The sequence below is a fragment of the Pristiophorus japonicus genome, chromosome 1 (genome assembly GCF_044704955.1).
Source record: "Pristiophorus japonicus isolate sPriJap1 chromosome 1, sPriJap1.hap1, whole genome shotgun sequence".
Classification (NCBI taxonomy): domain Eukaryota; kingdom Metazoa; phylum Chordata; class Chondrichthyes; family Pristiophoridae; genus Pristiophorus; species Pristiophorus japonicus.
Window position 1 is genome coordinate 21,578,482 of NC_091977.1, and position 17,282 is coordinate 21,595,763.

A 17,282-nucleotide genomic window follows, 5' to 3' on the forward strand; every position below is an offset into this window, starting at 1 on the left:
CTGGCCTCAATAACTTTCTGTGGTAGAGAACTCCACATGCTCACAACTCCAAGTGAAGAAGTTTCTCCTCATCTCGGTTCTTATTGACTTACCCCTTATCCTTAGACTGTGACCCCTGGTTCTGGACTTCCCCAATATCGGGAACATTCTTCCTGCATCTAACCTGTCCAATCCCGTCAGAATTTTGTTTCTATGCGATCCCCTCTCATTCTTCTAAATTCCAGTGAATACAAGTCTAGTTGATCCAGTCTTTCCTCACAAAGGACTCCTGTCATCCCAGGATTCAGTCTGGTGAACCTTTGCTGCACTCCCTCAATAGCAAGAATGTCCTTCCTCAGATTAGGAGACCAAAACTGCACACAATATTCAACGTGTGACCTCACCAAGGCCCTGTACAACTATAGTAGACCTCCCTGCTCCTATACTCAAATCTTCTCGCTATGAAGGCCAACATGCCATTTGCCGCCTTCACCGCCTGCTGTACCCATATGCCAACTTTCAATGACTGACGCACCATGACACCCAGGTCCCGTTGCACCTCCCCTTTTACTAATCTGTCACCATTCAGATAATCTGCCGCCTTGTTTTTACCACCAAAATGCATAACCTCCCATTTATCTACATTATACTGCATCTACCATGTATTTGCCCACTCACCTAACCTGTCCAAGACACCCTGCATCCTCTTAGCATCCTCCTCACAGCTCATACTGCCACCCAGCTTAGTGTCATCTGCAAACTTGGGGATATTACATAGAAACATAGAAAATAGGCGCAGGAGTAGGCCATTCGGCCCTTCTAGCCTGCACCGCCATTCAATGAGTTCATGGCTGAACATGCAACTTCAGTACCCCATTCCTGCTTTCTCACCATACCCCTTGATCCCCCTAGTAGTAAGGACTTCATCTAACTCCTTTTTGAATATATTTAGTGAATTGGCCTCAACAACTTTCTGTGGTAGAAAATTCCACAGGTTCACCACTCTCTGGGTGAAGAAGTTTCTCCTCATCTCGATCCTAAATGGCTTACCCCTTATCCTGAGACTGTGACCCCTGGTTCTGGACTTCCCCAACATTGGGAAAGTTCTTCCTGCATCTAACCTGTCTAAACCCATCAGAATTTTAAACGTTTCTATGAGATCCCCTCTCATTCTTCTGAACTCCAGTGAATACAAGCCCAGTTGATCCAGTCTTTCTTGATATGTCAGTCCCGCCATCCCGGGAATCAGTCTGGTGAACCTTCGCTGCACTCCCTCCAAAGCAAGAATGTCCTTCCTCAAGTTAGGAGACCAAAACTGTACACAATACTCCAGGTGTGGCCTCACCAAGGCCCTGTACAACTGTAGCAACACCTCCCTACCCCTGTACTCAAATCCCCTCGCTATGAAAGCCAACATGCCATTTGCTTTCTTAACCGCCTGCTGTACCTGCATGCCAACCTTCAATGACTGATGTACCATGACACCCAGGTCTCATTGCACCTCTCCTTTTCCTAATCTGTCACCATTCAGATAATAGTCTGTCTCTCTGTTTTTACCACCAAAGTGGATAGATAACCTCACATTTATCCACATTATACTTCATCTGCCATGCATTTGCCCACTCACCTAACCTATCCAAGTCACTCTGCAGCCTCATAGCATCCTCCTCGCAGCTCACACTGCCACCCAACTTAGTGTCATTTTCCAACAGTCTTATCGACTCTGGATCAGTTCCTATGGACTGGAGGGTAGCTAATGTAACACCACTTTTTAAGAAAGGAGGGAGAGAGAAAATGGGTAATTATAGACCGGTTAGCCTGACATCAGTAGTGGGGAAAATGTTGGAATCAATCATGAAGGATGAAATAGCAGCGCATTTGGAAAGCAGTGACAGGATTGGACCAAGTCAGCATGGATTTATGAAAGGGAAATCATACTTGACAAATCTTCTGGAATTTTTTGAGGATGTAACTAGCAGAGTGGACAAGGGAGAACCAGTGGATGTGGTGTATTTGGACTTTCAAAAGGCTTTTGACAAGGTCCCGCACAAGAGGTTGGTGTGCAAAATCAAAGCGCATGGTATTGGGGGTAATGTACTGACGTGGATAGAGAACTGGTTGGCAGAGGAAGCAGAGAGTAAGGATAAACGGGTCCTTTTCAGAACGGCAGGCAGTGACTAGTGGAGTGCCGCAGCGTTCAGTGCTGGGACCCCAGCTCTTTACAATATACATTAACGATTTAGATGAAGGAATTGAGTGTAATATCTTCCAAGTTTGCGGTGTGAGCTGTGAGGAGGACGCTAAGAGGCTGCAGGGTGACTTGGAGAGGTTAGGTGAGTGAGCAAATGCAAGGCAGATGCAGTATAATGTGGATATATGTGAGGTTATCCATTTTGGGGGCAAAAACACGAAGACAGAATATTATCTGGATGACGGAAGATTAGGAAAAGGGGAGGCGCAACGAGACCTGGGTGTCATGGTTCATTAGTCACTGAAAGTGGGCATGCAGGTACAGCAGGCGGTGAAGAAGGCAAATGGTATGTTGGCCTTCATAGCTAGGGGACTTGTGTATAGGAGCAGGGAGGTCTTACTGCAGTTGTACAGGGTCTTAGTGAGGCCTCACCTGGAATATTGTGTTCAGTTTTGGTCTCCTAATCTGAGGAAGGACGTTCTTGCTATTGAAGGAGTGCAGCGAAGGTTCACCAGACTGATTCCAGGGATGGCTGGACTGTCATATGAGAAGAGACTGGATCAACTGGGCCTTTAATCACTGGAGTTTAGAAGGATGAGAGGGGATCTCATAGAAACGTATAAGATTCTGACGGGACTGGACAGGCTAGATGCGGGAAGAATGTTCCCGATGTTGGGGAAGTCCAGAACCAGGGGACATAGTCTTAGGATAAGAGGTAGGCCATTTAGGACCGAGATGAGGAGAAACTTCTTCACTCAGAGAGTTGTTAACCTGTGGAATTCCCTGCCGCAGCGAATTGTTGATGCCAGTTCATTGGATATATTCAGGAGGGAGTTAGATATGGCCCTTACGGCTAAGAGGATCAAGGGGCATGGAGAAAAAGCAGGAAAGGGGTAACATAGAAACATAGAAAGTAGGTGCAGGAGTACGCCATTCAGCCCTTCTAGCCTGCACCGCCATTCAATGAGTTCATGGCTGAACATGCAACTTCAGTACCCCCTTCCTGCTTTCTCGCCATACCCCTTGATCCCCTAGTAGTAAGGACTTCATCTAACTCCTTTTTGAATATATTTAGTGAATTGGCCTCAACTACTTTCTGTGGTAGAGAATTCCACAGGTTCACCACTCTCTGGGTGAAGAAGTTTCTCCTCATCTCGGTCCTAAATGGCTTACCCCTTATCCTTAGACTGTGACCCCTGGTTCTGGACTTCCCCAACATTGGGAACATTCTTCCTGCATCTAACCTGTCTAAACCCATCAGAATTTTAAACGTTTCTGTGAGGTCCCCTCATTCTTCTGAACTCCAGTGAATACAAGCCCAGTTGATCCAGTCTTTCTTGATAGGTCAGTCCCACCATCCCGGGAATCAGTCTGGTGAATCTTCGCTGCACTCCCTCAATAGCAAGAATGTCCTTCCTCAAGTTAGGAGACCAAAACTGTACACAATACTCCAGGTGTGGCCTCACCAAGGCCCTGTACAACTGTAGCAACACCTCCCTGCTCCTGTACTCAAATCCCCTCGCTATGAAGGCCAACATGCCATTTGCTTTCTTAACCACCTGCTGTACCTGCATGCTAACCTTCAATGACTGATGTACCATGACGCCCAGGTCTCGTTGCACCTCGACTTTTCCTAATCTGTCACCATTCAGATAATAGACTGTCTCTCTGTTTTACCACCAAAGTGGATAACCTCACATTTATCCACATTATACTTCATCTGCCATGCATTTGCCCACTCACCTAACCTATCCAAGTCACTCTGCAGCCTCATAGCATCCTCCTCGCAGCTCACACTGCCACCCAACTTAGTGTCATCCGCAAATTTGGAGATACTACATTTAATCCCCTCGTCTAAATCATTAATGTACAATGTAAACTGCTGGGGCCCCAGCACAGAACCTTGCGGTACCCCACTAGTCACTGCCTGCCATTCTGAAAAGTCCCCATTTACTCCTACTCTTTGCTTCCTGTCTGACAACCAGTTCTCAATCCATGTCAGCACACTAACCCCAATCCCATGTGCTTTAACTTTGCACATTAATCTCTTGTGTGGGACCTTGTCGAAAGCCTTCTGGAAGTCCAAATATACCACATCAACTGGTTCTCCCTTGTCCACTTTACTGGAAACATCCTCAAAAAATTCCAGAAGATTTGTCAAGCATGATTTCCCTTTCACAAATCCATGCTGACTTGGACCTATCATGTCACCATTTTCCAAATGCGCTGCTATGACATCCTTAATAATTGATTCCATCATTTTACCCACTACTGAGGTCAGGCTGACCGGTCTATAATTCCCTGTTTTCTCTCTCCCTCCTTTTTTAAAAAGTGGGGTTACATTGGCTACCCTCCACTCCATAGGAACTGATCCAGAGTCAATGGAATGTTGGAAAATGACTGTCAATGCATCCTCTATTTCCAAGGCCACCTCCTTAAGTACTCTGGGATGCAGTCCATCAGGCCCTGGGGATTTATCGGCCTTCAATCCCATCAATTTCCCCAACACAATTTCCCGACTAATAAAGATTTCCCTCAGTTCCTCCTCCTTACTCGACCCTCTGACCCCTTTTATATCCGGTTGTTTGTGTCCTCCTTAGTGAATACCGAACCAAAGTACTTGTTCAATTGGTCTGCCATTTCTTTGTTCCCCGTTATGACTTCCCCTGATTCTGACTTCAGGGGACCTACGTTTGTCTTTACTAACCTTTTTCGCTTTACATATCTATAGAAACTTTTGCAATCCGCCTTAATGTTCCCTGCAAGCTTCTTCTCGTACTCTATTTTCCCTGCCCGAATCAAACCCTTTGTCCTCCTCTGCTGAGTTCTAAATTTCTCCCAGTCCCCGGGTTCGCTGCTATTTCTGGCCAATTTGTATGCCACTTCCTTGGCTTTAATACTATCCCTGATTTCCCTTGATAGCCACGGTTGAGCCACCTTCCCTTTTTTATTTTTACGCCAAACAGGAATGTACAATTGTTGTAGTTCATCTATGCGGTCTCTAAATGTCTGCCATTGCCCATCCACAGTCAACCCCTTAAGTATCATTCGCCAATCTATCCTAGCCAATTCACGCCTCATACCTTCAAAGTTAGCCTTCTTTAAGTTCTGGACCATGGTCTCTGAATTAACTGTTTCATTCTCCATCCTAATGCAGAATTCCACCATATTATGGTCACTCTTCCCCAAGGGGCCTCGCACAACAAGATTGCTAATTAATCCTCTCTCATTACACAACACCCAGTCTAAGATGGCCTCCCCCCTAGTTGGTACTGAGGGAATGATCAGCATGCTCTTATTGAATGGTGGTGCAGGCTTGAAGTGCTGAATGGCCTACTCCTGTACCTATTTTCTATGTTTCTATAAAACGTATAAGATACTGAGGGGGCTCGACAAGGTGGATGCAGAGAGGATATTTCCATTCAGGGAAACTAAAACTAGAGGACATTATCTCAGAATTAGGGGCTGCCCATTTAAAACTGAGATGAGCCGAAATTTCTTCTGAGGGTTGTAAATCTATGGAATTCTCTGCTCCAGAGGAGGTTGGGTCATTGAATATATTTAAGGCGAAGATAGTTAGATTTTTGAGCGATAAGGGAATAAAGGGTTGTGGGGAACTGAGTCCATGATCAGATCAGCCATGATCTTATTGAATGGCGGAGCAGGCTCGAGGGGCCAAATGGCCTACACCTGCCCTTATTTCTTATGTTCTTATGAATTGTACAGCAGGTCCTACAGCATCTGCAAAGAGAAAAAGTAGATACACTCTTTAAATGGAAGCACTTTCCCAGATTTCGGTGGAGAGCTTTCAGAATATTGATTTTTTTTTTTAATTCAGATTTTTCAAATTAAATAAAAAATCAGTTTCCAACGTGAAAATCCAGCTGGTTTTGTGCTTTGCTGGAGGAAGTTCTGCAAAGCATGAAGTACTTGGACAATCAAACAAGTGGTGACTTTTGCGCATATAGTGCAATTTTTGCAGGATGATTCCGGAAGCATTTTCTGTCTGTGTGTGCAATTTCTTGTCAGACCCGGATCTGTGGTGTGCTTCACAGCAGCATCCAAGGTCTACCTCTGCTTAGAAAAATTGGGTTTGGCATCCTTGAAGCCAGTATTAAACTGTTGCTCCATGTGTAATGTATGCACCTGTGAGTATGCATACAGGTTTGTAGAGCTATTGAAGTCCGTGTTCCATGTGTATGTTGAGTGTGTGAGGCTGCAGCCCCTCTTCCAATATCTGACGAGACTGCTTCTCAAATTCTGCTTGCACTTCAGTCCCACACTCCTGATCTTTAGGCACCCTGTCCGGAGGGGAGCGGGCAGGTCGGAAGGCCTCCTCAAGGAGGCCGTCAGCCAGTCCAGGCAGCGGGCGGTCGAGAGGGTCGTTCAGCCCGACTGCCTGCCTCTCTTCCGCGGTTACATCCGAGTCAGGGTGTCCCTGGAGATGGAGCACATGGTGTCCACCAGTACGCTCGTGGCCTTCTGCGAGAGGTGGGTGCTGGAGGGACTGGAGTGCATCATCGCTCCCGGCAATCAAATTTTAATTTGAAGCACATGTCTAAAGTTTAATTTGTCTAAGTTTGTCGGTTTTAGTGCTTTCCCCCCCCCCCCCCCCCCTTTAGCCAGGGGGCACTTGTATAATTTGTGCTTTTTGTGCCCTCAAAAAAAACAACAAGCGGGCACTTGAGAAGTTTTTGGAGTGTGCCCCCCACCCCTTTAATCAGGGCGCACTTGATTATTGTTTCTACAAAAATAGTTGTAGAGCTGTTGAGTTGGGAGTGGCTTTGCCAGTCACATGATGTTCACGACTCAATAAAACCCCAGCCAGTTGGGTTCAGGGGATCCATGATGCTGCAGGTGGTTGTGAGCCTGGTGGATGAACTGGTAATGTGTAGTGTGATTGTTAAACCATTGCTAATAAACCAACTATTCTTAATAGCTTGTATAATATATAGTTCTATATAATATAGCTCTTAATAGCAATGTTTTGCTATGAATTCTTAAGCAAAAAACCCATGAAGCAAATACATTACTCCATGTTATCTTGTTGAGTTTGGTAAAAGCACCATACTTATAAAGTCATGTGATGGTGATGGCGTGATAAATAGATATCCTGTACAGTGGTTCCTGGGGAAAAAATCCACTCCACAATATCAAAAAAAATGTTTTGGAAACTTACAGAAGTCCAATAAAAGGCGGCTGGGATTGAACTGATGCTGATCTCCGTGAGGCGTTGCAAAATGGGCCAAGTATTGGTTGGGATATAATGGCATTTATGTCAAGTCAAAAAATGTCACAAGCTTTGTATAAAAAAAATTACTAAAGGACAATTACTAGAATCTGATGAAACTGTAGTCAGCTTCTAGGAACAAAATCGCCGATTTAAAAAGTAGGACAAAACTGGATAGATACAACTCTCCAATGCTGCCAATGACTGAGGAAGAAGAAGGGCGAAAGATGATGTTGAGGAGGGGGCCTTATATTTGGAGATCACCTGAACAAAATGGCTTCTCACGGTGCAAAATTCTCCTTCCGCCCCTCACCATAGAAAAGGGAGGGAGACATGGTGGCTCAATGAATGCAAAATGTGATAAAAGATGGGACGATTGAGAATTATTTGTTTTTGAAGTAACGTTTTTCTTTGTTTTACAGGTGGTGTGACGCGGATGACCGTTTCCTTGGTGGTCATCGTGTTCGAGCTGACTGGTGGGCTGGAGTACATTGTCCCTCTCATGGCAGCTGTAATGACCAGCAAATGGGTGGGCGATGCATTTGGCAGGGAGGGCATTTACGAGTCGCACATCCGCCTGAATGGATATCCATTCCTGGACGCTAAGGAAGAATTCACTCATACAACGCTGGCTGCGGATGTGATGCGGCCTCAGAAAAACGAGATTCCCCTTTCAGTCCTGACCCAGGATGACATGACGGTCGAAGACTTAGAAGTAACGATTAATGAAACGACATACAATGGGTTTCCTGTCATCGTATCAAAAGAATCTCAAAGACTAGTTGGATTTGCACTACGAAGAGATATTACCATTGCATTAGGTATGAGTCCCATGCATCTCTATCATTGTGCTGCAATGTATGCATATCCAGAATTTGTTATTCTAGATACAGTGAACGTGAACTTTTAGTTTGGAATTGTCTGCTCACTTTTTAAGGAAACTGTTCTTCTGCTTTGTACGTGATGTAACCTGCTACCACTACAATGTGCAGTCTGTGATGGAAGGCATTATAGACACAGATCATTCAGTTTTCCTTGTTAAGTTCTAACTCCACTGCCCTGCCCTTTCTGCCCTCCTTTTCTGAGTGGTGATAAAAACACTGGGACACAGTTCCACTGGCAGTACCTCACCCAAGTGGCCATTCGTCATATGCGAACCTAAGCAGTGAGTGTCGGCCGGCTATTCGACCATGGGTGTATCACTGCTGAGCTGTCTTAACCGGACATATTCCAACTGCAGTCACAGAATAGTAATCAGGAGCAGGGAGCCTCAGCTCTTCTTTATCATTCTGGTTTCTTCTCCACACATGCCCCTCCCCCACCCTTGCCATCATCCCTTCACTGCCGCCCCTTTCCATTACTGCTTGAGATCAGCTAACTCCTTTCTGGTCGATACTGCCTGATGTGGTACACTTACCCTCTGAGCACACTCAAGCCATGATTATGCAGAAACTCAACTGGACCAGCCACACACGTGCCGTGGGTATTGGAGCACGTCAGACGCTGGATGTTCTGTGGGGAGTGGCTCACCTGACTCCCCAAAGCCTCTCCACCACTGACTAGGTATTAGTCAGGAGTGCGATGGAATATTCTCCATTTGCCTGGATAAGTGTAGCTGCAACAACACTCAAAAAGCTCAGCATCCAGGACAAAGCAGCCCGCTTGATTGGTAGCCTATCCACCATCTCAAACATCCACTCCCTCCACCATTGGTGCGCCGTGGCTGCAGGATAAGGCTTCCCACCAGCACCTTCCAAACCTGTGACTTCCACCACCTAGAAGGACAAGGGCAGGAGGAGCATGGGAACACCATCACCTCCACGTTACACACCATCCCTGACTTGGACTTGTATCACTGTTCCTTCATCATCCCCAAGTCAGAATCCTGGAACTCCCTACCCAGGAGCACTGTGGCTGTACCTTGACCGCAGCGATTCAAGACTCGCCCCCACCGTCTAAAGCACAACTCGGGATGGGCATTAAATTAAGGCTTTGCCAGCAACACCCACATTCCGAGAATTAATTTTTAAGAAGCTCATCCCCAAACAATAACTAACTAAGCGAATTGTGTGTGAAGTATGAAAGCGGTTACATTTGAAACAAACAAAGCAGGCAGACTTGAATCAATGTTACTGATAATTATTTAAAGGGGAGCTGAAGATGAAAACAAAACCAAAGGGGTTAGTTCCCTGGCACACACAGTCAAATGAGTGTGTTCATCTCAGTAGGTTGGTCTGACGCTACAAAAAAGTTGCAGGGAGGAGAAATGTTGGTGGGGGTGTGGGGGGGGGGGGGGTGCGGGCTTCAAAAAACATGAGGAAACAAAATGATAATTTAAAAAAAAAAGGATGAAGAGCTTCCGGCAAAATTTCAAACCTGAGGAAACTCATGAGTGACTGAAACTCTCACAACTGAAATTTCATAACTTTGAAAAAAAGAATAAAAGTGTCTCTGACAACACGGAGCACCTACTCACTGCACTGTTGAGTGGTAGGGTGTCTCTTTCGGCTGCAGTCCCCTGATTGCCGAGGTTGGAGCGAAAGCTGGTTGCTTTGCTGCAAGGAGGAGGAGATGATTAGAAGGAGTTTTATCTTGGGGCATAGAAAATAGGTGCAGGAGTAGGCCATTCGGCCCTTCTAGCCTGCACCGCCATTCAATGAGTTCATGGCTGAACATGCAACTTCAGTACCCCCTTCCTGCTTTCTCGCCATACCCCTTGATCCCCCTAGTAGTAAGGACTTCATCTAACTCCTTTTTGAATATATTTAGTGAATTGGCCTCAACTACTTTCTGTGGTAGAGAATTCCACAGGTTCACCACTCTCTGGGTGAAGAAGTTTCTCCTCATCTCGGTCCTAAATGGCTTACCTCTTATCCTTCGACTGTGTACCCTGGTTCTGGACTTTCCCAACATTTGGAACATTCTTCCTGCATCTAACCTGTCTAAACCCATCAGACTTTTTAACGTTTCTATGAGGTCCCCTCTCATTCTTCTGAACTCCAGTGAATACAAGCCCAGTTGATCCAGTCTTTCTTGAAAGGTCAGTCCCGCCATCCCGGGAATCAGTCTGGTGAACCTTCGCTGCACTCCCTCAATAGCAAGAATGTCCTTCCTCAGGTTAGGAGACCAAAACTGTACACAATACTCCAGGTGTGGCCTCACCAAGGCCCTGTACAACTGTAGCAACACCTCCCTGCCCCTGTACTCAAATCCCCTCGCTATGAAGGCCAACATGCTATTTGCTTTCTTAACCGCTGTACCTGCATGCCAACCTTCAATGACTGATGTACCATGACACCCAGGTCTCGTTGCACCTCCCCTTTTCCTAATCTGTCACCATTCAGATAATAGTCTGTCTCTCTGTTTTTACCACCAAAGTGGATAACCTCACATTTATCCACGTTATACTTCATCTGCCATGCATTTGCCCACTCACCTAAACAATCCAAGATGCCCTGCAGCCTCATAGCATCCTCCTCGCAGCTCACACTGCCACCCAACTTAATGTCATCCGCAAATTTGGAGATACTACATTTAATCCCTTCGTCTAAATCATTAATGTACAGTGTAAACAGCTGGGGCCCCAGCACAGAACCTTGCGGTACCCCACTAGTCACTGCCTGCCATTCTGAAAAATCCCCATTTACTCCGACTCTTTGCTTCCTGTCTGACAACCAATTCTCAATCCATGTCAGCACACTACCCCCAATCCCATGTGCTTTAACTTTGCACATTAAACTCTTGTGTGGGACCTTGTCGAAAGCCTTCTGAAAGTCCAAATATACCACATCAACTGATTCTCCCTTATCCACTCTACTGGAAGCATCCTCAAAAAATTCCAGAAGATTTGTCAAGCATGATTTCCCTTTCACAAATCCATGCTGACTTGGACCTATCATGTCACCTCTTTCCAAATGCGCTGCTATGACATCCTTAATAATTGATTCCATCATTTTACCCACTACCGATGTCAGGCTGACCGGTCTATAATATTCCCTGTTTTCTCTCCCTCCTTTTTTTAAAAAGTGGGGTTACATTGGCTACCCTCCACTCGATAGGAACTGATCCAGAGTCAATGGAATGTTGGAAAATGACTGTCAATGCATCCGCTATTTCCAAGGCCACCTCCTTAAGTACTCTGGGATGCAGTCCATCAGGCCCTGGGGATTTATCGCCCTTCAATCCCATCAATTTCCCGACTAATAAATATTTCCCTCAGTTCCTCCTCCTTACTAGACCCTCTGACCCCTTTTATATCCGGAAGGTTGTTAGTGTCCTCCTTAGTGAATACCGAACCAAAGTACTTGTTCAATTGGTCCGCCATTTCTTTGTTCCCCGTTATGACTACCCTGATTCTGACTTCAGGGGACCCACGTTTGTCTTTACTAACCTTTTTCGCTTTACATATCTATAGAAACGTTTGCAATCCGTCTTAATGTTCCCTGCAAGCTTCTTCTCGTACTCCATTTTCCCTGCCCGAATCAAACCCTTTGTCCTCCTCTGCTGAGTTCTAAATTTCTCCCAGTCCCCGGGTTCGCTGCTATTTCTGGCCAATTTGTATGCCACTTCCTTGGCTTTAATACTATCCCTAATTTCCCTTGATAGCCACGGTTGAGCCATCTTCCCTTTTTTATTTTTACGCCAGACAGGGATGTACAATTGTTGTAGTTCATCCATGCGGTCTCTAAATGTCTGCCATTGTCCATCCACAGTCAACCCCTTAAGTATCATTCGCCAATCTATCCTAGCCAATTCACGCCTCATATCTTCAAAGTTAGCCTTCTTTAAGTTCTGGACCATGGTCTCTGAATTATCTGTTTCATTCTCCATCCTAATGCAGAATTCCACCATATTATGGTCACTCTTCCCCAAGGGGCCTCGCACAACGAGATTGCTAATTAATCCTCTCTCATTACACAACACCCAGTCTAAGATGGCCTCCCCCCTCGTTGGTTCCTCGACATATTGGTCTAGAAAACCATCCCTTATGCACTCCAGGAAATCCTCCTCCACCGTATTGCTTCCAGTTTGGTTAGCCCAATCTATGTGCATATTAAAGTCACCCATTATAACTGCTGCACCTTTATTGCATGCACCCCTAATTTCCTGTTTGATGCCCTCCCCAACATCACTAGTACTGTTTGGAGGTCTGTACACAACTCCCACTAACGTTTTTTGCCCTTTGGTGTTCTGCAGCTCTACCCATATATTCTCCCATTAGCCTACTTCAGAATGTCGTTGCCATGATTTTTAGTCACAGGCCGCTGTGCTCTTCCAGCCCGGGGCTCGTGCATGGCACAGGAGAGGTCAATATAAAGTGAAAGTCGGAGAAAATCATTTCAGTGTGCATTCTCGTTCACAAAGGACAGTGCAAATCATGAAGTATTCATCCCTGAGCAGTCAGCTGCTGGTGTCGCCTGCTGCTCATTGCTTTCAGTGCAGCTAGTAAGTTCTTGACTGTTGCCCTACACTGTTTGAAAATGACCACTCCAGATACTGTAATCATGCTTCAGTAAACTGCAATCATCATGCTTGCTGAAATAATCATGCGTTCCTGACCGGGGAGGTAAACAGTGAAATGGAGACCAGCAAGACACCAGACAGAAGAGCGACATTGTTTGCTGCTATAATTACCAGCCAGTTTTGTGATTTTCTTTTCTTTTTTTTTCTCTTTTTTTTTTAGAAAACGCTAGAAGAAAACAAGAAGGCATCGTCAGCAGTTCAAGGGTTCACTTTACCCAGCACGCCCCGACGCTTCCAGCCGACAGCCCGCGCCCACTGAAGCTGCGAAGCATTCTCGATATGAGTCCTTTCACAGTTACAGATCATACACCCATGGAGATTGTTGTGGACATCTTTCGTAAACTGGGACTGAGGCAGTGCCTTGTAACCCACAATGGGTAAGTCTAATGTGGTTCTGAATCGTACCCTAGAGAAAATGTAATACACGCGGTAATTCTGGCTGCAAAGACCAGTTGGGATGACCACACGTGCTGAGATTTAATGCACAACTTGAAGCTACATTCCTGCACATTTTTGAAGTAACTTTTAAGTATCTGTTGAAAAAAATGGATAGCACAAAATTGTGTGAGAAAGAAGTTGCAAACTATTTTGTTCTTGTGCCCAGAAACCAGCTCGGGAACTTTTAAAGTATTCTGTTTAATTTGCAGAAACTATAAGATTATCTGTGATTCCCTCCATGGGTCGGGTAGCCGGGGGGAAAGGTTCTTCCATATTCATTCACCCTCGACATAGAATTTGCCGTCATCCCTCGGAAAAATCACCATTCCTTAAAGAAATTTACTCCCTTCAGCAGCCAGTTTAATCGATGATGCTCTCCCTTTCTGTTGTCTGCAAGGCTAGTTTTGTTCTGAATTAAACTGTATGCTTATTTCTTTATGTCTCGCTGTCAACAGTAGTTTTAATTATTGTCTGTTTACCGCAAAACAGTTTATTATTTACCATGTTTTTTTTCCATCTTGTGTTAAAATAGTGTACTTGATGGTACATGTAAGGAGAATATAGGAAAAGGCTTTGTAATTTACTCATACAGCACACATAGGAAATCTCCCCCTTTAGTTTTCTTAATAGCTTTGTGTTTTTATTTCAACTTTTATGTTGCTTGTCAGTTTTTTATGGGGAGGAAGCAGTAGATCTTATAATGATACATGGAAACATAGAAAATAGGTGCAGGAGTAGGCCATTCGGCCCTTCGGCCCTTCAAGCCTGCACCACCATTCAATAAGATCATGGCTGATCATTCCCTCAATACTCCTTTCCCGCTTTCTCTCTATACCCCTTGATCCCTTTAGCCGTAAGAGCCATATCTAACTCTCTCTTGAATATATCAAATGAACTGGCATCAACAACTCTCTGCAGCAGGGAATTCCACAGGTTAACAACTCTCTGAGTGAAGAAGTTTCTCCTCATCTCAGTCCTAAATGGCCTACCCCTTATTCTAAGACTATGTCCCCTGATCCTGGACTTCCCCAACATCCAGAACCAGGGGACACAGTCTTAGGATAAAATGGTTACATCACGGAAGAAGGCCATTCGGCACGTCAAGCCTGTGCCAGCTCTCTGCAAGAGCACTGCACCTAGTCCACTCCCCGTCCTTTCCCCATAGCCCTGCAAATTGTTTCTTTCAGCTACTTATCCAACTCCCTTTTGAAAGCCTTGATTGAGTCTGCCTCCACCACTCTTTCAGGCAGTGCATTCCAGATCCTAACCACTCGCTGTGTAAAAAGGTTTTTTCTTATAGAAACACAGAAATTTACAGTGCGCAATAAGGCCATTTCGTCCTATCGTGTCCCCGCTGGCCGACAAAGAGCCGCACGGCCCTTGGTCAGCAGCCGTAAAGGTTACATATAAACCTATGAACAATGACGGAAAGGCAAAGAGAACCCAGCCCAACCAGTCCACCTCACCACAACTATGACACCCCTTATACTGAAACATTCTACACTCCACCCCAACCGGAGCCATGTGATCTCCTGGGAGAGGCAAACATCAGATTAAAACCCAGGCCAATTTAGGGAGAAAAAATCTGGGGAAATTCATCTCCAACCCATCCAGGCAATCGAAACTAGTCCAGGAGATCACCCTGGCCGTATTCTATTCCCTGCAGTACTTACCATTATATTTGCGCCGTCAAACAAAAGGTCATCCAGTCTAATCCCATTACCAGCTCTAGGTCCGTAACCTGCAGGTTACTGCACTTTTAAGTTCGCATCCAACCATCACTTAAAAGTGGTGAGGGTTTCTGCATCTACCATTCTTCCAGGCAATGAGTTCCAGATCCCCACAACCTTCTGCGTAAAGAAGCCCCCCCCTCAAATCTCCTCTAAACCTTCCACCGATCACCTTAAAACTATGCCCCCTCGTTATCGACCCCTCCACCAATGGAAGTAGGCCCTTACTATCCACTATGTCCAGCCCCCTCAATATTTTGTACACCTCAATGAGGTCTCCTCTCAACCTCCTCTGTTCCAATGAGATCAAACCCAGCTTATCCAGTCTGTCCTCATCACTAAGATTCTCCATTCCAGGCAGCATCCTAGTAAATCTCCTTTGCACTCTCTCTGGTGCAATCACATCCTTTCTATAATACGGCGACCAGAACTGCACGCAGCACTCCAGCTGTGGCCTAACCAAAGTATTATACAGTTTAAGCATAACCTCCCTGCTCTTGTATTCTATGCCTCGGCCAATAAAGGCAAGCATTCCGTATGCCTTCTTAACCACCTTATCCACCTGGCCTGCTACTTTCAGGGATCTGTCGCCAAGCATCCAAGGTCCCTTTGTTCATCTACACTATTAAGTGGCCTACCGCCTAATATGTGTACCCTTTCCTTATTAGCCCTCTCAAAGTGCATCACCTCACCCTTCTCTGAATTAAATTCCATTTACCACTGCTCTGCCCACCTGACCAGTAGATTGATATCCTCCTGCAGCCCATGACTTTCCTCTTCATTATCAACCACACAGCCAATTTTAGTGTCGTCTGCAAACTTCTTAATCATACTCCCTATATTCAAATCTAAATCGTTGATATATACCACAAAAAGCAAGGGCCCTGCGGAACCCCACTGGAAACATTCTTCCAGTCACAAAAACATTACCCTTTGCTTCCTACCGCCAAGCAAATTTGGGATCCAACTTGCCACTTTGCCATGTATCCCATGGGATTTAACCTTCATGACCAGTCTACCATGTCGCCTTTGGTTCTTTTGCCAATCACCTGAAAATCTGTGTCCTCTGGTTCTCAACCCTTCCGCCAATGGGAACAGTTTCTCTCTATCTACTCTGTCCAGACCCCTCATGATTTTGAACACCTTTATCAAATCTCCTCTCAATCTTCTCTGCTCTAAGGAGTACAATCCCAGCTTCTCCAGTCTATCCACGTAACTAAAGTCCCTCATCCCTGAAACCATTCTCGTAAATCTTTTCTACACCTTCTCTGAGGCCATCACATCCTTTCTAAAGTACAGTGTCCAGAATTGGGGACACTATTCCAGTTGAGACCGAACCAATATTTTATACAGGTTCATCATAATTTCCACTTTTTTGTACTCTATACCTCTATTCATAAAGCCCAGGATTGCATAAGCTTTTTTAACTGCTTTCTCAAGCTGTCCTGCCACCTTCAGTGATTTGTGCACATGTACCCCAAGGCTCTCCGTTCATGCATCCCCTTTAGGATTGTACTCTTTAGTTTATATTTGCTCTCATTCTATCAAAATGTATCACTTCACACTTTTCTGTGTTAAATTTCATCTGCCATGTGTCCACCCATTCCATCAGCCTGTCGGTTTCCTCTTGAAGTCTATCGCTATGTGTTAGTACTCAGAATGGCAAGAAGATTTCTTTGCAGAGAGGTGGAATAACAATGATGAAAGAAAGAATGAACTTGCATCTATATAGCCTTTCCATGACCTCGGCATCCCAAAACACTTTGTGGCCAATGAAGTACTTTTGAAGTATAGTCACTGTTGTGATGTAGGAAACACGGCAGCCAATTTGCACACTGCAAATTTCCACAAACAGCAATGTGATAATGACCAGATAATCTATTTTTGTTGTGATGTTGATTTGAGGGATAAATATTGACCAGGACACTGGGGGGAGGGAACTCTCATACTCTTCTCTGAAATAATGCCATGGAATTTTTTACGACTATCTTATAGAGCAGACGGGGCCTCGGTTTAACGTCTCATCCGAAAGACGGCCCCTCCGACAGCGTTGCACTCCCTCAGCACTGCACTGGAGGAAGGGGATGGGTGGGGAGAGGAGTAGAAAGAAGATTGCTCCTTACATTGATCAACAGGAAGATAAATATTTTTCTCACCTTGGTTCGGTCACATTTCTTCTAATTATAACTCT

The 17,282-nt window shown here is 45.2% G+C and overlaps 1 protein-coding gene across 6 annotated transcripts in view; it reads left to right on the plus strand.

Annotated features, from left to right (window-relative positions):
- The window catches only part of LOC139262882 (H(+)/Cl(-) exchange transporter 3), a 206,733-nt gene that overhangs the window by 174,950 nt on the left and 14,501 nt on the right, over positions 1–17,282 (plus strand). For all 6 annotated transcript variants that reach the window (XM_070878121.1, XM_070878148.1, XM_070878130.1 and 3 more), the window contains 2 exons: positions 7,823–8,221; positions 13,084–13,300. In XM_070878121.1, the coding sequence (XP_070734222.1) occupies positions 7,823–8,221; positions 13,084–13,300 (616 nt within the window). The remainder of the gene's footprint in view (positions 1–7,822; positions 8,222–13,083; positions 13,301–17,282) is intronic.